Here is a 16,793-nt window from a genome sequence, read left to right as displayed (position 1 = left end):
TCCTCACATAACTTTGTCTGCGTTCAGAAAGCAGCCATCCTTCCCTGGCGATGGCGAATGTTTGTTTCCCCAGTAGCTCCTGTGCACCAAGGCGCGTCAACTTGAACTCATCTTCTAAATTAGCTGATTCAAATCAGCGCCAGCGTCCGGGCCACATTTAATTTCATAAAGTACTGCAGCATTGGCGGAGAATTTATGGTCCAATTCAGCTGACTGTTGGTGCTGCAAATCAGAGAGCAGCAGGTCTGTGAAGGGAGTGTGGCGTGGATTTGCTGATTCGGTTGGATGCAACCCTGGACACGTCTGTCCGTACCATTTGTTTTAAATGTTTTTGCTCTGCATCTTTTGTCGGTTTACAACGAGCAAGAAAGTCAGCAGTTTGAGTGGGTTCTGTTCGCAAGTGAACTGGAAGCGACAGTGAAAAGGCAGAAGGGGAATCTTGTCTTCCCTCCACCGTCTGCCGTCTGTCACGTTGCTCACAACTCATCTCCTCTTCCACATTATCCTCCCCTTCGACGTGTCCCTTCCACACTTCCCATCACCCCTCCCTCTCGCCGCCGTCCTCTTCCTCCTTCATCATCGTCTGGCCTCCCTCTTCACATTAGTCATCTTTGCTTCCGTCGCTTCACTTTTTCCTTGATGATATTTCCCCCCAAAAAAAGATAAAGATCAAAGCTAAAAATAGTTTTACTTCTGTGGCTGGTTGAAAAAGAGTTCATTAAATATGTAATCGGTGAACTTATAAAATGCTGAGAGTGGCGGAGGAGACGGTGTCATGAGAGACAAGGTCAACTCTAGCATTGGCTATGAGGCCGTGTTTGGTTTACTTAACCTTGCTTCTTGTTTATTTGTTTCTAACATATGTGAGATATTTAAAACAACATTGCTCTTTTAGATGAATTACATTTTTTAGTGGAATGACTTTTGATCCAGGTTTATTTGATCCTGGTTTAATGAATCCATAATTGTTTATTCCTGGTTATTTGACTAAGGTTTGTGACCCAACACATTAGAAGTATGGACCGACATCATCAATCAAGCCCTAGATGTTGTTGGACTGTGGGAGGAAACCATATGACACCCACGTATGGGAGACGTCACACCTGGCAGCAAATATCAACCATTAAAATGATTGAAAACTAAAGAAGCTGCTGTGACCTTGAAGCCATCCGATTTTGACCCGGGTCAAGCCATGTACGGCGCCTTGGTCAGCGAAAGCAGTGAAGCACCACAGTCCGATTGTGTAAAACTCCTCTTTGTCTCAAATGAAATCCTCCAGTTGTGATGAACTGGACCCGGTGTTTTAATTGAGTGGTCCGTTTTTATGAAGCGGCCAGACTCTCCGCGCTCCCTGGCTGGGCTCCAGGCCTCAGCGGGGGAGTAAAAGGATTAGTGCTGTCTGTTTCTTTTAAACAGCCTTTTCTAAGCCTTTTAGCTCAGCAGTCGTCTCACATCCTCCTCAGTCACACAGAAATCAATCTGCTGCTTAACCGGGTGCCAACAGAAAACAGCTTATCATGATATGGCCAACGTGATGTTTTTCTTCTGCTTGTGTGCATTAACTTGGATTATTCAAGTGCAGGCAGGGCAAAGAGGACGCGAGCAGGGTGTAGAGGGAAGGGCCACCACTGTTTCAGTCGAGACAGACAATGTGGAAAAACTGCAGTTTAGATGCTGGTCACTGTAATAAGTTCTCACTGTGAGGCAGTTTTCCTCTCTGTAGCCTTTGGCAACGTCATGTTTCAGACCCTTAAATAACAAAGCAGTGGGGTCTCTGGCAACGTTCAACACCCTATCAATCCCTTTCTTAATGTGTTTCAGCTTCCTACTGGGTAACTACGTTCTTTAAGCTGGAAACAGACTTTTCCCTTGTGTGCTCAGTCATGTTTTTCAAACTTGAGGCCCATGTGCCACCTCTGGTATCATTTGAAATGGGCCTAGAGTAAATGTTGGTTGTTATTCTTTGGCTGCCGCAACAGTTAAAAATATGTAACACGAGTACAATACCAAGGTTTTCTATGGCACTATACACCCAGCAGAGTCTGCGACGTGATCACGTGTGCCAGTATTTTACCATACAACTTGGACAAAGACGTTGCAGCTGAGTGCAACACTTGTCATGCACGGGTTTCCTGTGGTGGCACAGAACCAGGAATGTTTAGTATGACCAAAGTCATTGCGCATTTGAAGCAGCATCACAGGATTTTCGACCGTGATGCTGCGACTAGAAGTCAAAAAGAAGCTGCATGTCAGGAAAATGTTTTTAAGGAGTTTTTATTTTTCAGACAAATAATTGTCTTATTTGTTTCATTCAATTGTGGAATAAAGTAGATATTACGTTGAAGGTTAAAATGCAGCTTTCTCATGCCTGCTGCTGACTATTGTTCTCTGTTTTGGTAACATTGCTTGATCAAGCCTTTTCTAGCATTCCACACTACGACATAATAATAAAAGAATGTATGATTCATGCTTGCATCGTACTGGATCGATATCGGTATCGGCCAATACTCAAGGCTGCAATTTCAGTGTCAAAAGTGAGAAAGTTCCATCTTACCTTCCAGAATTTGAGTGATCATCACATTACATCAATGTTGATGTCATTTCATTTCAAATTTTCCAGACCACAAAAAAAAAGATTCAAGGTTAGGATTCTTATAGTTGAATTGCAATTCAATACAATTATGGCTGTAAAAATACAATTCTGCGCTATTTTCAAATCAGGATCGATAAATAAACCTCACACTTGCAAACCGATTCATCGGATGAAAGGATGGCACTCAGATTCATCTGATTAAAACATTGCCAGGGTGTGCACTTGTGTGGGAGGCAGGTCATTAAACTCTGCTGAGTGATGTCAGCGCAAGGTGTGTCCGTCAGCAAGACGCTCACACACTGTCAGGAGAGATTGACGGCTCCACGGCTCCTGCCAGACGGCTGCAGCAAACTGCCGATTATGGGAAAAAAAATGGAGCTTGTCTGATCGCTAGAACTTCACAGCTTGGTCCAGAAAGTTGCAGTTGTGTCGCCGGTGCTTGAGCAAACCAAACACGTTTGTTTATCACATCGGTGTTCTCATCTCACGTTATTTACAGCTGTTATTTACTCTTTCCCTGGCAGTAAACCCTTCCCCATCGGAGACAGAGTGACGTTCAGTGGGAAGGACTGCGTGTGTCAGCAGTGCTCTCACACCCTTGTCAAGCCAAGCGAGCCCATCAAGATCCACGGGCCCAGCCGTAAGTCCGGCGTCTGCATCGGTTTGTCGCTTCTGTTTAACACGATACGACCGCATTAGCTCATTAAGATAATCAAGTGACTGTCAAGCACATGATTCCCACCTGTCATTGTGATTCGCCAGCTGGGGGGAACAAAAACTGCTCCATTATTGGTGCGAACACGAGGAGTCTTATATTCACCATGGTTTATAACGTTCGATGCTTTTGTGTGCGGGATGATCTGGGCTATAGGCTGCTGCTGAGCATTAAAGTAGCCACTGAGCTGCTGTGAATCTTTTTTCAATGTGGTTCATAGACAGCAGGCGACTGTGCGCATCCCATGCCGCTATCACAGATGGCTGAGCGGCAGAGATGACTTGATTCTGACTGGCACAATTCAAATGGTTCCCCTGACACACCTGCGTCACTCTGACCAAAGGTAGTGCTCGTGTTTAGAACGTCCATAACCTATCTGATGGAGCTCAAATATCACCGTTTTAAAGCATTTTATCGGACACAAGTCAAGTTATTAAAGTTTAAAACTGAATGAGGACATAGGCTCCAAAGGTCCTGTTCAGTCAAGGGAAGTAACATGAAACTCATGAAGGTGCCTGACAACTTTCAAGTTTGACATCACGTTTGTTTAATGATTTCATCGCATATTATCTAGATTTGGGACAACGTCTGAATCATGAATCAGTAGTTACTCTCATTTTGACATTTCATCAGTTTTTGGGAGATTTATACATCAATTACACATTTATTGTAGCTTAATTCCTCATCATACATTTATGACAAAATTCTATTGAATCAATGAATCATTTTTGTTACATCAAATTTAGGTCATAATTTAACTAAACTCAACTTGATCTAAATTTGATGTAACAAAAATGAGCTATATTTGTCTTTCAATGTAGTTCTTCATTTTTTAATCATTATATATATATATATATATATATATATATATATATATATATATATATATATATATATATATATATATATATATATATATATATACTGCTATTTTAAAAATGTAAAATCTATACTACATATACTTTTATATTAATATATTAAGTCAAAAGAAGGCAAAGTTTTGCTGCAGAGTACACGGAACAAGAAATGTGGCGAAAATAAATTATGAAAGAAAAAATATTAAGAGTTTTTATACATTATTTAATATTAATTGATAAATTGACTCAGCCATTTAAGTAATGACTGACCTGCATACAGACCCATGTAGGTGGGATAGTTTACCATTTAAATGATAAAACTCACTCACACAGCTGACACTGGCACTATATATATTTGGGAACTCTGAATGACGAGTGAAAACCTTCAAGGTTCCTCCCTCAGAAACACTTCTTGTCATCCTGACGCAGTCAATTCTTCACACTGGAGACCCAAAAGACTCAGCACAATTGCCCGGAGAGACAGATAAGATTTATCGCCCACAGCCAACACGCTCAATAGTCAAATACATTTTTAGAGACAGGCTGTGCTTCTCTCTTGGAGGGGGAAGGTGTGTGTGTGTGTGGAGGGGGTGGAGGGTGGTGTGGGGGTACTCCCACACCACGGTAGAAAAGGTTAAGAAGAGTCAAATGGAAACAAATGGAACGCTGACATTTTGTTCATCGTTCAAAGCCTAGGCATCCATTAATCACTCTTTGCGCTGTTTGGTATTTTTCTCTTCTTCCACTAGAGATGGTCAATAATGCCCTGAAAATGTTTCAGAATCACAGTGATTGTGATTAAGAATGATTAAGAGATGGCTCTTTATGGGAGTCATTTCCTGTCTGCTTTCAATCATGCTTAACAGTGTGTATCGTTGAGGGAGGAAGTTACGCAGCAACATTAGCCCAGTCAATGATTCAGTGAGCACTGAGGAAAGAGTCGTTTATAGAGCATGTCAAGGTAACCTTCTGGGAGCTAGCAGACCGATCCTCAAAGCAGAAGCCTTAGCAGAACCAGACTCAGGAGGAAGTGCCCTCAGTCTGATTCCACAACATTCAGCCTGGAAGGTTGTTTCAGAAATGAGGACGTTTCGTTTCCGTCCAGCTCACTTTGTGCCGTGTTTCTGTCCAGATTGTGCAGGATGTGGAGCCGAAATCAAGCAAGGCCAGTCACTGCTGGCGCTGGAGAAGCAGTGGCACGTCCACTGCTTCCGATGTCAGACATGCAACATGGTGCTGACTGGCGAGTACATCAGCAAGTAAGTGACGAACCCCACTGTGTAACTGGAAGACTCTTCCTCAAATACCATGCACAAATGACAGTAATCATCACAGAGAAATGCCTGTTCTGGTGTCCGCTTTCATTCGGCACTTTCGATCCGGCGCTGACTTCCTCTGTGTTGCAGGGATGGAGTGCCCTACTGTGAGGCAGATTACCACGCCCAGTATGGAGTGAAATGTGAGACGTGCAGCAGATACATTAGCGGACGAGTTCTGGAGGTGAGCTTGGGGATGCGTCTCAGGACAACACAGTTTTGTCCACACATCTGTCAGCGAAACATTTGAAGTTGCCAGCGGACTAGAAGGGAATCAGCTTTATCAGAACTGAGCGGCTGCATTTTGTTCTCAGCTCTTTAAGCCTGATGTGTTTAGGGAGTCGGAGGCTTAAGATTGAAGGATGATAGTGGACTGAAATGCTACTCTGCTCCAAAACAAACCCAGCTGCGCTGTTGGCTGGCGGATTTCTTCATTCGCAATCCCCCAGAAAAGCTCTGAGAATAGCTCACATTTACCAGGGATCGCAACAGCAACGTTTAAAAATCAACTGTGGGATATGACAGGTTCAAATCCCACCCAGACTGGCCCTCTGGTCTGTAATGTAGAGTGCTTTACTGCGCTTGTTCCACGCTCGACAACACCTGCGCGACAGTTTAAAAGGCGTTTTTAATAGTCACCCATTGTTGTCCATTCTTTATATCACCCATCCATATGGGCCAGTAGGTGTCCACTGTGCCTCTTAGATGGCACTGATCATTTAACCTTTAACCCTGGTTTCCACGGAACGCATTAGCGCCGCCACGTCTCGGCAGACCTGCTTCAATTGATGGCCCATAGCGCGGCGCGGAATATACATAAAGTGTTTTGCGGCTGGGCTTAGTTATTATCATGTTATGTTGCAATACTTGTGTGACCTGAAGAAGTGCCAGTGCCTAGCAACATCTTGGCGCTATTCACTCCTTCGGTGGAAACCAGGGGTGACCAGAATCATGAACTGAATGGCCAGAGAATGGGGTGATCACATGGTGCTCGACCCACTAGATGGGTGATATGTTAAGTGTCTAAACAGTGGACTGAAAACATCTGTTAATAATTGGACTCATTTGGGGAGAAGAAATACCACGACTCCTCGTAGAATCACAAGTTTATTTTGTAGATGATGTGATGTTTTTGACAAGGTGCCATAAGAGCCACAATAATCCCTCACTAATGACATATTTGGATAGAAATCTGAGGTGGAACACAAACAAACAGGTGTGAACACACTTTTGCTCGGGTCTGTCCTTGTGCCCTTTCGCGCATCAGGACGACGAGTGTAAAGTGCTTTGTTCCTGACTGTCAGACTCTCGGGGTTATTTATAGACGCGGGAACCTGTCAGCCTTTATCTTTGAGTCTCACTCTGGCTCACACCGGAAACATTCATGTGCATGAGGCTTTCATTCAGCTCCCCTGTCATGTTTTGATATCATAATGATCGGCTTGTTTAGGATGCAGCAGGCAGCAGCTGAGACTCGCAGCTTATCAGCTGCCGGGTGTCAAATATTAAGTTGGCTTGTCTGACGATGATTGTCTGCCGTCGACTTCACCTGAGTAGCGACACATTTCCTGTTGACTTTAGGATGAGATTTATAATTGAAGACGTTTGAACGGTACCTTGGGGTATCTGCAGGGTCTTGGCATCACCTCTCTACCCACCAGGGGTGCGGTATGAATGTAGTACGTGATCAATATTTGGGCTACTGTCAAGGTACCTTTTACTACTTTACTACTCCCACCTGAGTCGTTGGTTGCTTGGGACAAAACAGCTTCCTGCCATGGCCCTAGTTGGTCAATCTGCTGGAACTTTAGTCAAATGTGGAATCGGAGCTGCAGAATGGGAGCCTTTTGTCTGCAGTGGAAGTTATTTAAGAGCAAAAAATGATCACAGTTCCCGTGTCTCCATGTATGTCACTGGAAAATCTGGACTCTCATTTGTTATTCAGCCTTTCATGCTACAGATGCTGGGTTTCCGCCATGATTTTTTGAAACCCAGTCATGATGATTTTTCTGCGAACAAGACGCCGAAAACCGCTGCGTTCCTGTCCACCTCCATGGTCCGTTTGTTTGGATGTTTCCACCTTGTTTTAATACGTTTGATCACATGACATTACATCTTAAAAAGAAATAATTTTTCTGATAGCATGGCGGCTCTCGTCTCACTGTGATCCGATCACCCGAAGTCCCTGCTCCCATATGGTTGCGTGATAGTTTGTTAAATGCAATGGCGCCTCTACATCGACATAACCATGTTTTGTTTTGAACGACCTTTTACAGGCGCATGAACAGTCCAGTCCAACTCCAGGCCAGTTTCTCTCCCTGGGGAATCTCGTCCTAATCACACTTTTTCTACGAATAAGTCCCAACCATGTGACCCCCACCCTGGAGACGATAACAGTCATGCTCATCCTTACGTTATCACTGATAGCAGTGTTCTACATCCCGCCCGACATGGCATGGTTCGCCTCACGTCTCCTCGACACAGGCTGATCTATTCATAGAAAATCTTGTAACGCCATGTCAGGGAGGCCGAGGTGATGGGTCAGGACACGCCCCGGCCTCCAGCTCTGCTGAGAGACAACATCAGGACTGTGAACCGCAGCATCACATCACATGTTCCTGCTCACCTGTGCACTGGTGTGTTCAAGGATTGTGTTCCCCTGGGAGCCAAGGACATGTATCGCCCTCCCGTGTCCTTGGGCTTCTTCCTCGCTACAGGAACTCTGACACTGCAGCATGTGATGAACCTACAGGGATTTGGGCTCTAATTATGGCAGTGAAAGGAACAGTGTTGAGTATCATGTGGTATCATAGGATGTCTAAATGGGATACACATGGAAAAATAAGTCCATTGACTCTCTGAAGCTGCGGGTCCTGATCTAAGTCTGACTGGAACCAGAGACTGCAGGCATTTATGACGGTCCCTGACTCGCCTTATTCTTAACTGCACTTCTTGTTTTTTGTTTAGTTTTGAGTCATAAATTCACTTTTGAAATTTGTTTTAATAATTCTCAAATATTTTTTTAAATATGTTTCGTATTATTTTTTAGTATTTATTGCCGCTCATATTCATTTCATGAGAACATTTCAGTCACAAAAAGACTAAATTATCTCTGTTCCTTTTTTTTACCTTTATAGAGCTTATTTCACAAATAATTATTCAAGATTTATTTTATGCATATGTCTTCTAAAATATATATTTTAATTCTATTTATGTATTTATTTATTTCCATTATATACAAAAACTTAGTGGAAGTATCTGCCTACACCTTGTCTACCACATTGGTAAAAAGAAAAGTTGTATATTTAACAAAATATATAATGAAAAAGAAAATGTACCAATGCGTTATTCTTCATTGTAGATAAAAACACATTCCAATAATAACACATTGGATGCAATCATTTTAAGAAACTACAGCCAAGTGGGAACATACAGTACATTTTGCTGTTTTGGTTGGTTTTTGGTTTAGCCTCTGAATAAACCATTCCTTTTCACTTTTATATTTTGGATTGGATCCCAAGACTTGACATCGCTCCTCTTCTCTCATTGCCAGGCTGGAGGGAAGCACTACCATCCAACCTGCGCCCGCTGTGCCCGCTGTAACTTGATGTTCAAAGAGGGAGAGGAAATGTACTTGACAGGTGAAACTGCACTGCTGAAATTCACACCCACTCAGGTAAACAGCAGTGTGACGTGCTGGCTTGTGCCCTCTCAGGCTGCGAGGTGTGGCACCCTCTGTGTAAACAGGCGGCGAGAGCCGAGAGGAGACTCAGGGTGAGGTTCACTTCAAGTGTCAAACATCCTCACGGCTGATCTAACGTTGCTCCTTATTCATCCTGTTCTGAACACTCCATCACAGCACAGACGACTGTCAGAGGCCTCCATCTCGCCACCAGGTTCTTCCATCGGCTCCCCAAGTCGCGTCATTTGTGTAAGGATTTTCTGTCTCTAGTCACTTTCTGCTCCTCTGCCAGAAAAATAAAGCGAGCACGACTGGAACTAAGCACCGTACTGAAGGGTCTGCTCACTCCCTTGGCCTGCTGTGTGGTCCTCACCTCTGTTTTCATCACTGGAAGCATGTGAATTCGGTCACAACTCTCAGACGATTTTGCAATAATTTCATGATCTGCATTGAAACGGCTGAAGAAACAAGACGATGCCTGGTATTATTTGGCTGGTTAAACACCCACACCCATACCACAAATCCCAGAATGCACTGCGTCCACTGAACTCTTAAAACAGTCCTGAATATTTTTTTGAATCAGCAAGTATTTGCTCAATATTTTCACAAAATGGACTAGTTTTCAGGGATGCTGTTTGGCAGTCAGGGGTTTGTCTGCATGTAAGCAGGAGCCACTTCGCCGTGCTCCGCCTCGCTCTGCTCTCATCACACGATCAATGACCTTTCTGTTCAGGTGATGGATGAGGTGGAAGTGCAGAGTAAGCACACTTCTCTTTCGTCTTCCGTCTCGCGCTCCTGCGAGCCCACACACCTTTGCATGTTCAGGGTCCAAGCCCACAGAGTAGAGCCGCACTTCTGGCTGCTTGCTGCACCTCATCGCTGCCTGCTTGATCCAACCCGTGTCGTGGCTCATCAAGTGTCGTCTCTGTGTTTGGTGGATGTGTGTGTGTGTCCTCTCCTCAGGCCAGAGTGGAGAATGAGTTCCTAGATTATAAGGACCTGGCAGCTCTGCCAAAGATCAAGGCCATTTACGAGGTCCAGCAGCCGGACCTCATAACTTCCTCATACCTGCCCTACTACAGATACACCCCCGATGACAATCTAGACTCTTACAGCTATGGGGAGGTACAACTGCTGCACTGGTCCATTACCGCTGTCTCACTGACACGTATCCTAATGTTTGAGAGACACTTTTACAGCTTCTGTTTCCTCCTTCCTCCTCCAGTCACTCGGAACCCTCTCTCCATATTCTCAGGTAAAGATTCCAGCAGGTTCTCATCCCATCACGCAACTATTTCACTTCTGCCTGGTTTCCTCAGGACTACGACAGCCTGGACATGAGGCAGCGCCGCTGCTCCAGTCCGGGTTACATCGACTCGCCCACGTATAGCCGCCAAGGCATGTCGCCCATCATACCTCGCTCCCCGCAGCACTTTGGCTACGCCGGTGAGTGGCCCTTCTTCTGTGTGTCTAAGTCCCCACAGAGGCAAGAATAGTAGCAAAACTGATTCATTCTAGATTTTAGGTTTCAAGTCCCGCACTGTATCCCCCACATGAATGCTTCCTGCCCTTTCATGAACTTTTCCACGTGTGCTCCGACTCGATTAAACTCTCTTTTTGTCTCGGCACAAGTGGGAAAGTGGACAGCTCTGTGAATGCGTTCATCTGCATGGTTGAGACTCATGTTTCCTTTGCTGTGACTGGCCGGGGCTGACCGCAGGCTCTGAGAGCGGCAGGAGTTCACCTTATTACGGCCAAGAGGGGCGCTCAAGCACACCCACCACTAACCAGCCCCCTAAACATTTTCATGTGCCAGGTAGGACGCCTCACCTCCTCATCGCACCCTTCATCGTCCTTGTCTGTCCTCCACCATGTATGTTTCCGAACCAGTGCGGGGGAATTTTGAGCAAATATATTTATAAGAATATAAATATAGTTATTAAGAATAACTGGGGATTTTTCAGGGTAGAACAGGGGGCTGACCTGATTCTTTTAATGAAAGACCTGGCTGAGTGCAAACAGTTGTTTATTCTACATCTCTGCACTAGAGTAATGAGGAGCAAAGGGAAGGTTGTATAATGGTTGTGTACACCATAACTTGGGAGAATACATATGTTTCACTGCCTTTTAGAAATGATTTTAATCATCTTTGCTTTTCATTCTTGTAGTATAATAACCATGAAACAGAATAACATTGCTTTGTGTGTGTCAGTATGCTATGCTACTTGACAGATATGAACTCATTACAAGGTGATTTGAAAATAAATTAAGTGTCAATAGAGGAACACATTGTACTGATTCCAACTTACTTCTTACTTACTTCAAATAGTCTTTTAAAACTGATATTTTTTAGTAAAATCTAAACCAAAATGGACCTTAGATTGACCCCCGTTGTTCTCTGTTTTCACTTTACACTTTCTGACTTTGTTTGTCTTCATTTTCATGCCAAATGTTTCAGTTGTGGAGCTTGTTATTGTTGCGCTCCCTTCTTAAATGAAGGATTTACACTCGCATCTGCAAGCTGATGACTTACAGAATATTTTTTCATTCTAATGTGGTAAGGCAGGATGCCTTTTTAGGTGTGCAAAGTGTTGTAATTTTTCTTTCTATGTTTATTTTTCTGTACAGTGATAACAGTGTTAGGCCTATGACTGACCCCTGTGGTACACCGCATTTCAGGAGTCGTTGTGTTCAGGTCCTGTCATCGTGACAGCGTTCTTCCATTTCAACTGTGCATTTCCTCTCTCTCTCCTCAGCAACAGGGGACCCCAACATCTACAGGAAGCCACCCATCTATCAGAGAACGGGTACAGTGCAGCTAGCGCCGCCTTAGCCTGCCTGTCCTGCCGTCAGTGTAGCTGTGTCGACTCCTCCATATAGATGTGGCTGATCTATGGAGCGATTCATAAGCGGGGTGGGGGGGTTCGCCGACCTTATTGATGTGTATCGATGTTCGAGTTACTGCTTTAATTGAAGGCATCACTAACAGGAACAGACTGGTAGTGTGCGAGGAAATGCAGAATGGAAATAGAACTTGAACCTCAGAGGCACTGCGGATGCCACTCTGGCTCGCTCGCCTGTGCGTGCATGATGGGCTCCTGTCTGCAAATAAGGCTGGAATAAGCCATGAATGAAAGAATGGCTTTTCAGGCGTGACAAGTGTTGAGTACATGGGACTCGGAGGACTCGCTAAATGACACCAGAACACTGGGAACAAAGCAGAGAGAAGCTCATTCTCACATTCATTTTTAAAAAGGACTTGCTGCGGAGTTTATTTATAGACCAAGTGTATGTAACCAGGTTTATAACTAAATAAGATGCAGCAACTCAACCTGTTAGCGTTAGCTGCTTTTGAGGCTGTGGTTCAATCCCCTCCTGCTCCTGACCTGCATGCTGCATTGTTAAGGTGTGTGTTTATCCAATGACTTGTGTCCCTCCCTCCCAGAGCAGTACATCACTGGCCAAGATCCTTCCCTTGAAAATGGTGCGTTCCTTCGTGGTCGCTCTGAATAGCTGTCTCTAAACCTGTCCGTCTGGAGAAGAGACACATTCAGGCGTATTGATCTTTCTGTTGCTCAAACCTTCCTAACAGTCATTGATTATTCCGTCCTCTCGACTCAGCGTCAAACACGATTGACCATCTGAAGACACCACAAGTGACAAGTCGTGTCGGCTGGTTATGTACTCGCTTTGCTTTCAAAGTCTCCCATGCCACTCGCTGTGATTATTTAGCATCGCAAAAATCCGTCACGTCTCTCAATAACGTATCCCTTTTTCTTTTCACCTCCTTTTAATGCATCCAATCCCTTTTATTCACTTCCCTTCACTTCCTGCTCCACTTATCCTGGCGACATCGCCGCTGTAAGTACCTCCCTCCTCTTGTTGTTCATCCTGTCACATCTGTGTGCATGTCAGTCTTTGCCTCTCTGCTGAGGATGTATCGAAGCAACCACTTGGTCCGCTAGATGGCACTCTCTGCTTTAAAGTCCTTGGATTGGAGCAACCATTTCCATTATTGATCCAAGAGCTCCCCTGACTTACAGTTAGCTCTGCAGATGAGGACGCTGTTTCATGAAGCATCGTCAGTCCTGCTCCAACAACATAACAAATATGGTGGCTAAAAACGTCTTACTTACCGTCGGAGAGCCAGACAATTGAACTGGCTTTCTATCTTTCTATTCTGCGATTCTCATTGGTCAACTAGAACAACTCTTCTAGCTCCGCCCCACTTCTGAAGGGGATTGGAGCCCCGCAGTTTCGTTCCACTCCATACCTGCGCCCCATCCTTCTTCAGGATTTGATATGGCGGTGCAAACCTTGTCCTCTAGAGGACGCTCTGGTGCGCAACTGTCTAAATCTAGTAGCTTGAAATGAAGTGAATCAGAATCTGAACAGCACGACTCGGAAAGTGTCTCATATCTTGAGTCCTCCTGAGATCCTCATGCATGAGTCAATGCTGTGGAGGGAGAGTGGCTCAGGTGGTTTTCCAGGCTTAACTTCATGATAACCGTACGTCGATTTGTCAACCTTTACCTCGATTGGTCAACCCAGTCAATGTTTGACTCATTGGTCTCCACGACAGCTCCCGTGTCTGGCAACAAAAACGCAATGGCCGTACACCGGCAGCATGCTCATCCCGCCCTCCACAGGACGCTGGGCGGAAGAGAGCTGATATATGGCGAAAGCAAGTTGGGACTAAGAGCATTAAGAGATTTAGAAAACTAACAGGAGGTTCTTAAAATCCATTCTGAAGCTCACTAGAAGCCATTGCTGCTACTTCAAGATTCTGACCGGGATAGTTTGTTATTGGAAAGGGTTATTGCCAGGAAGTGATGCGACCCAAAATACATTGAAAACCCATGATCGCATGAGTCACTACTTAAGTGCTGTGTGTGTTGTGCTCCTGATCTCAGTCTGTGCTTCCCATCGGTGACCACAACTGTCATGTCCGCCCAGCAGAGGAATTCAGTGGGCCGTAGCCGGGGCCAGCATGGCTGATGGTTAACAGAGTGGAGAGTGATCAGTGTGACATCACGCCGCACGTCGACCTCATTGTGCTCCAGTCTGGAGAGGCATCAATATCTCCTCACTGCGTTTATGAAACGGGCTGTAACTGAGCACTGCTTTGTGCTCGCCTCCAACATCGATCGCTGCCGACAGGAGAAGAGGCCGAACTTCTCTGGTGATGAAGCGGATTCATGTTGGTCCTGGTTGCTCTGCTTCCACCGGACTTTACCGAATTGCCTTGTTAATCTAATAAACAGGTTTGAAGTCAATGGATTTTGCTTCCCACTGGTGCAGAGACGGATTCTCTGCTTGCAGGAGGGAATGTGACACTGTTTTCCTTTCAGGTCTTCAGGAGTTTATTTGATTTCAATGTCTTCTGTGGAGCCAATATGAGTGATCTGTGGCCTTCAGTGTTTCTTTTCTCTCTATTTATAAAGCTGTATCTTCACAGATCATCTGGTTGCAGCCACGAAAAGCCGGACGAGTGAAGACATCATCCGGTCGTCCAGACTCTCCACTTACTCTCCAGAGCCATATGCCCAATCTGAGGCTGACTACTACTCGTACAACAGCTCCCCCAGAGGTGAGGAGGACTCATTACACTCAGACTCAGCTTACTTCAATTTTTTTAAACTAAAATTTTTATTGAAACAACTCCTGAATGCATGTATGTATTATTATCCGTATTAGATTATTATTTTTTAGAGCCATTATTCTTGGGAGCCATTAATGTTTAAACCAAAGACAATAAAAATGTTTAGGAACTATTAATTCCAAACAATTGACCTTTAATTTTGCCATTATTACTTGCCACATTCTATGTATATGAGGCATAAGATAATGAATGCATGAATGTATAAGAATGTAATGGATTAAAAAGTATGGAAAAGTTAGTCTAAAAGGTTTAAAACAGTCCTTAATAAATAAAGGTACCAGAAAAGATGAGGTCAATATTTCACATATCGGTTCATATAACAAATCATCGCCTTTAAAATATGTAGGGAAAAAAATACATATTGGCGGAGCCATCTCAAGTTTGCCCATAACTGATGTCAGAAATCCAAACAAATAATCTCCAGAGGAAGAGATTCATTGTTTTTCTAGTGTTGAAACTTTCTCCCCTAGTGAAGGAAGTTTAGTGCAGCTCAGCTGTCGTGGCTCCGCTGTCATGTTTGTGGAATGAAAGTTGAAGTCTCTCTCTGTGCTCTCTGGTGGGAATTTCCCCACTCAGCCTATCGACTGCCGAGGAGGCGCTTCTCGACTGGAGGAGATGAAGAGACTTGGAGTCACGGTCTTCAAAGAGTAAGAGCTTGGTTACCCTCCGACTCCCCCCACCCCCACACCATCAGCACCTCCGCCCCCTTCATGTAGAGTTGTGTCTCCTGTAGGTTGGGAGTGGCATCGGGAGGATGATCCTGAAGGAGGAGATGAAAGCCAGATCTGGTTCCTATGACAACGACCCCTGGGGCAGCGCGAGGAACTCTCGTTGTGGGAGCAAAGAGACTCTGAACACAACGGGCTACGGCACCACGGCCTACAACAACACCATCAACGGATGTAAGGAGCCGCACCGCGCCTTTGTTTATCACCAGAACCTTCCTTGACGGCGGTCTTTTCCGTGTGGTCCCATTATTTTATGCATGTCAGGGAGGGTCACGGCTGCTGCAGGCCACGCTTGGTTTACTGTCTGTGTTTAAAGAGTCAAGGTGAATGAAGACTACGGGTGTGACCAAGAATAGTTTGTCCTTGACTTGACCTTCAAGGTTGCACCATCATCAGTGAGGCCAGATAGAAAAAGAGCGAGGGAGACAGCGGGTGAGGTTCACCTTGACGATTCATGTTAAAGCTGGGTTGATGCACAAACACGACGCTCCTCGTGTGCTGTATCACTTCCGCTCTCCTGGGACTGGAAAACCTCTGTGAAACTGTCATTGCTGTCTTTTTATAGTGTTGGATGTGAGTGTTTACGAGACACAAGCATCTGACCAAACTTGACATTTTTACTGTGTGTAATTAGTCAGGCGGTTGTTTTAGCCTCTGACATTTAAATGCCATCATCTGGTCTCCTCTTATTCATTTGGTTCCCCCTCACCCTGAATGCTCTTTATTCCCCTCATCTCCGCGTGCTTCCCTCCATCCTTCAGTCAGCGTCTGCCTCTCCGTGCTCACAGCTGGTGTCCCACATCCTGCTTTATTCATGAGCTGTAAGATCTCTCATAAAAGCCCTCGGAGCGAGGGCAGCGCAGACAACTGTTTGGGACTCTGTTGAACACGTTTCACTCGCAGAGGCTCCTGCTTTCACTCTTCCTGATCTCTTCCTGGATCCTCTGTTGGGGCACTCAGGTTTCTTCCCACATCCCCTGAACTGTGTTGCGGGTCTTAAGGACTTGTAAATGTGAAACAGGAGAATGAAAACTGAAATTAATTTTAACTTGTTTCCTCCTGCAGCCGCTCGATCGCTGTTCAACACGGAGAGCGGTGAGTCATCTCATACTTGAAATGTGCAAGTTTCTAGTTTCCTGAAGAATGGTTTGGAACTCATTGGTAACTATAGGAGGTTGGCTACCTCCATCTACTGGTCAAAACTATGTATTACACATGAAAACCACCGTAAATCGTATCA

The 16,793-nt window shown here is 44.8% G+C and overlaps 1 protein-coding gene across 7 annotated transcripts in view; it reads left to right on the top strand.

Annotated features, from left to right (window-relative positions):
* ablim3 (actin binding LIM protein family, member 3) overlaps window positions 1-16,793 on the top strand; it is a 41,615-nt gene that overhangs the window by 23,125 nt on the left and 1,697 nt on the right. Inside the window, exons 4-18 of one of the 7 annotated variants that reach the window (XM_053879286.1) lie at window positions 3,118-3,233; window positions 5,298-5,424; window positions 5,572-5,665; window positions 9,035-9,122; window positions 9,197-9,255; window positions 9,341-9,412; window positions 10,127-10,288; window positions 10,389-10,418; window positions 10,483-10,609; window positions 10,884-10,979; window positions 11,920-11,970; window positions 14,637-14,753; window positions 15,402-15,472; window positions 15,559-15,727; window positions 16,619-16,648. In XM_053879286.1, coding sequence (XP_053735261.1) covers window positions 3,118-3,233; window positions 5,298-5,424; window positions 5,572-5,665; window positions 9,035-9,122; window positions 9,197-9,255; window positions 9,341-9,412; window positions 10,127-10,288; window positions 10,389-10,418; window positions 10,483-10,609; window positions 10,884-10,979; window positions 11,920-11,970; window positions 14,637-14,753; window positions 15,402-15,472; window positions 15,559-15,727; window positions 16,619-16,648 — 1,409 coding nt within the window. Of the gene's footprint in view, window positions 1-3,117; window positions 3,255-5,297; window positions 5,425-5,571; window positions 5,666-9,034; window positions 9,123-9,196; window positions 9,256-9,340; window positions 9,413-10,126; window positions 10,289-10,388; window positions 10,419-10,482; window positions 10,610-10,883; window positions 10,980-11,919; window positions 11,971-14,621; window positions 14,754-15,401; window positions 15,473-15,558; window positions 15,728-16,618; window positions 16,649-16,793 lie in introns of all 7 variants that reach the window. The other 6 variants (XM_053879285.1, XM_053879291.1, XM_053879290.1 and 3 more) reach the window with 6 other exon arrangements.

This window comes from Synchiropus splendidus, chromosome 11, assembly GCF_027744825.2.
Source record: "Synchiropus splendidus isolate RoL2022-P1 chromosome 11, RoL_Sspl_1.0, whole genome shotgun sequence".
In the NCBI taxonomy this organism is placed as follows: Eukaryota; Metazoa; Chordata; class Actinopteri; order Syngnathiformes; family Callionymidae; genus Synchiropus; species Synchiropus splendidus.
This window is presented reverse-complemented; position numbering and strand designations above follow the sequence as displayed.